General features: G+C 54.6%; 1 protein-coding gene across 3 annotated transcripts in view; it reads right to left on the bottom strand.

The window, feature by feature from the left end:
- The window catches only part of Rbm19 (RNA binding motif protein 19), a 98,081-nt gene that overhangs the window by 69,975 nt on the left and 23,906 nt on the right, over positions 1-4,200 (bottom strand). For all 3 annotated transcript variants that reach the window (XR_776368.3, XM_010604112.3, XM_010604113.3), the window contains one exon: positions 599-783. Coding sequence is in view for 2 of the 3 variants with exons in the window: in XM_010604112.3 (XP_010602414.1) it covers positions 599-783 (185 nt within the window). In the remaining variant the exon portion in view is untranslated. The remainder of the gene's footprint in view (positions 1-598; positions 784-4,200) is intronic.

Raw genomic sequence — 4,200 nt, 5'->3', positions numbered from 1 at the left:
AAAAAAAAAAAAAAAAAAAAAAATCTACATGGATCTGGTTCCGGCACCAAATACACACAAAGCCCAGGGAAAAGCACATGTGTGATGGGAAACGGGGGGCAGGGGGTTCTGATAAACACATGATCCAAGCAGCAGCAGCCTGGGTGGCAAGAGCTGGACACTGGACTGGGATCTGAGATGACTCCACTGGCATCTCCACATAACACGTGGGGAAACTAAGGCACAGAAAGGCCTCGCCCAGGGGCACACTGTTAAGGAGCGCAGGCAGAAGCCAGGCCCAGGCAGAGGGATGCTGTTCAAGGTTGTACACTCAGTCAACAGCTGGGACAGGAGTCCTGGGAGAGGGCTCTTCCCCACAGTGCTAATGGGCTGTGACCTCAGGACAGTCACATGGCCTTTCTGAAGCTCCATCTGCACACGTGGAAGGGAGAGAAACTGGACTAGGCCATCCCAGCTGCGCCTCCTAGCTCCTGAATCTTTACTTCTCAAGATGCTTGTGGGCTGGCGCTGGAGCGCATCTCCCAGGAAGCACTGGCCCAGCCCGGATGCTCCACCCCACACCCACACCCTCCTCCTCCTGTCCCAAGGCCCCACTCACTTCCTTCAGTGTCTCCTCTGTGGTATCAAAGTTGAGGTTTTTAATAAACAGAGTACACCCTGGAAGACTCTCATCTTCTTCCTCCTCCTCCTCCTCCTCCTCCTCCTCCTCCTCTTCCATCTTGGTTGTGGAGACTGCCGCTCCTTCATCTGCTGGCTTTTCATTTTCTGGGGTCTCGCGGTCAGCTATTGGCCCAACAAAAGCAAACAAATCCACCCATTAAATGGTGTGTAACCTACCAAAGCCTGAAGCCGTAAGGCACAGAATCTTCCAGATCAAATATGGCCTGCTCTATAGGCACTGCAGAGAGGGGCTGTGCTTGTATTGGCAGTGAGATGGTGAAGGAAAGGGATGAGGTAGGTGCGTGGGGAGGAAGAGAGCACGCAGAAGAGGCAGACGCAAGACAGAATGTTCTGCCGTCCGTCCTGCTTTACAGAGAACGGGACACGAAACGCCCATAACGGTGAGACCCCTGTAGGCCGAGGCTACACTATTTGAACTTCAAAATAAATGTATTTGTGAACTGTTCTTGAATCATGAACATCAGCAAAACGTTATTATTCCCCCCAAAAGGCAACACTTAGTGAAATTCCAAACTAAACTAAAAACTAAAAACTTTAAAAGTTCCAGAATGGGTGAAAAACTCAGAACATTCTTTTACCTCTAAAATCCCTACTTTAAATTGCCTTCAGGAAGTATACACATAAGAGTGTGGTTTTACCTATATGTGACATGCGAAATTCATGCAATTATATTACCTATAGCCTTGAAAAATACGACATATTCACAAACACATTAGGAAGGATATAGGACGTCGAGGGATGGATGAACGTGCCGGCACGGACAAGGATGTTTCTGAAGGATATTTAATGACATCAAACAAGAGTCCGTATATAAAAACTCAGATAACTTAGAAAAGCACAGTGCGACCGCCATCATGATCTAGTGTTTCTGAGAAAACGCGCGCGTGTGTGCACAGACACACGCAAGGGACAATGGGAGAGACACGCGTGAAGGCTCCGGGGTTTTCGCAGAACGAGACTCCGGTGGTCTCCTTTCAACCCATCACCCCTACCCCTGTGCACATCTGCTCTGTAGGGAGAGCATTTCAGTGAGAGGCATGTACACGTGTGTGTTGGTGAGGGGCGTGTGTGAGTGGTCTGTGCACACGAGTGTGCAGCGGCAGCATGGGTGGGGGCTGGGCAGTGTTTCTTGGTTTTGTTTTGTTTTTCTGGTGCTAGGCATCGAACTCTGGACCTTGTGCTTGTGAGGAAGGTGCTAGAACCACTCAACTAAATCCCCGGCCCTGGGCAGAGCTCTGATCAGAAAGGGCCATGCTGCTGAGCGAGGGTCTAAGCCTAGGAGGCTGTGAGCAGGGCAGCACCCGGACCTCTGGAGAGGCACTTCAAGGAAATGTGTCATTTTAGTTCAAACTTCCTAGGGTCCTCAAGGCCCCCTCCACAGCCCCCCAAAATCAGCCTGTCTGCTCCCCTGATCCCCTTCTCTCTCACCCTGCACACCTTGTGGGCAGAAGCTCCCGAAGGTCACGAGGACGGAAGCCGCTTCTCCCCACCCACCTTTGCGTCAACAGCTCCAACTCCCGCAAGACCTATGGGGGCTTCTTGGTGTCAAATCTCTCGGGCACCGGAGATGTCCCTGTTACCTGCCCTTACCGGGCAAACCCAGGGCGCTCAAGTCCTAATTGAGCTTCAATTGCTTTGTCACGAAACCCCCTTTCAAGGCGAATGGCGAAGGGAAACAGCCAGGAAAATGCAGTCTCCTTCACATCGGTGGGACTTGCAGCTGCCGCCCTTCACGGTGCACCCAGAATCCAGACTCAAGCCCAAGGACAAAAAGAGGAATTCTGCACAAAGGCTCCTCCCCAGCCGAGAGACTCCGTGGTGGGGCCATCTGTACTCAGAAGCCGACGTTCAAAGCCAAGAGGAGGAAAAAGCATTACTAACCACAGGAAGCAAAGCTATGCAAAGAGCTCCGACCTCAGGTCCTGCACAAGAACTCTGATCAAGACGGAAACCATGACCTTCAGCCAGAGCGACATTCCCACCCCACTGGATCTCCTTGGCATCTGACATGGCAGAGATGCAGGGAGGGAGGCCCATCAGATCGCCCGCCGCACCAGGACCTCTGCTCCCGGCCTCGGGTACTCGGTCTCCTTCACAGCCCAAGAGGCCATGCTTCCAAACACGGGACGGAGGGACATGCTAGAGGCTGCCGCACTTGTAGCCCAGCTCCCAGGGAGGAGAGGGTAACAACAGACCCGAAGAAGCTTCTATGGAGACAGTGTGTCAGGCATTGTGGTGACCAGGGTCTCGGCCATCACCCCACTTGACAATGGCTGACGGCGGCCACATGGTCAGCTCTGTGTGGCCAGAAGTTGAGTGAGAAGCTGAAAAACCCAGCTTTTTGGGGAAAACTGTTTTAATATCTTGGCATCTTCATGCAGTGACGTTGTGGCTTTTCTACTAGCAGTGGTCAACAAATCAGCTGCACCCTGCCTCTGGCAGACTGATGACCCTACCCTGCTGTCCCCAGGCCCTCAGTGTGCCCGGAGTAGGCAGCACCTTGCTCCAGAGCCTGTCTGTACGGTCCCAGCACCAGGCTTAGGAAGAAGTGACACTGGGCTTTAGTGACAGAGTGAGCTGAGCAAAGGCTGGGGTCAGCACCCCAGGAATGGACGGGTCCCCGCCCTGGCAGGTCGGCTGACCTCAGCCCCAGGCCAGGAGAGGGGACTGGAAGGATGGTGGGAGCCTAGAAGCCAGGCTGTGCGTCTGGCCGAGCCCAGGGCTCCCCTGGCTTCTCCAGCATCCAGTGCGTGAACCAACACCCCCACCCAACAGGCTGGAAATGGAGGAGGCACTCTGATGCTGAGGGAGCTCTGAGGACCGGCCCCAGGCCCATCAGGGACCACTGCACCCCAGCACTGCTGTGCACAGTCACCGCACCCAGGAGAGGCCACCAGACTTTCTCCTTCAGGCCCAGGTCTTGGCTGGATGCCTCGGGATCTCAGGTACTAGCTCAAGCTTGGGCTTACGCCTGTGGGTAACACCTGACCTCACTCTCAACCTTCCTCCGCTCCCTTCTCTCCATCCAGAATGGGGGCCAATGACAACAGTGCCTCCTACAGGATGCTCCCCAGAGAGCTACAGCACACAGGCCTTTGGACAGCACCTGCCTGGCCTGTGGCGAGCACCGGAGAAGTGACTGACCCTGTCCTTACTCTCCGTGTCTCCCTGGCTGCCCAGCTGGCCTTGCTGAGAAGCGCTCGCTCTAAGAGACAGAGGACACGGCTTCCCTTCCCTTCCCAGTCAGTGCCACACCTCCAAGTTACCCTGAGCTTCCCAAGGGCCCCAGCCAGCACTGCCTGGCCACGCCTGGGACCAGGGAGACACAACACAGCCAAGCGGCAGGAGAGGCAGCCAGACTGTTTAAAAACTACTTCTGCTCCTGGCCCCAAGTGTGGAGACAAAAGAGGAGAGAGAAAAATAAGGTATTGTGAAACTCAGATGTTTGCCCACCAAATCACCAGGACGCAGGAGAGGGGGTAGTGAGGAGGCAGGGCTGGGCCAGGGCGGGGGACCGCG

Source organism: Fukomys damarensis, unplaced genomic scaffold (genome assembly GCF_012274545.1).
Source record: "Fukomys damarensis isolate Sample0158 unplaced genomic scaffold, DMR_v1.0_HiC HiC_scaffold_12, whole genome shotgun sequence".
In the NCBI taxonomy this organism is placed as follows: Eukaryota; Metazoa; Chordata; class Mammalia; order Rodentia; family Bathyergidae; genus Fukomys; species Fukomys damarensis.
This window is presented reverse-complemented; position numbering and strand designations above follow the sequence as displayed.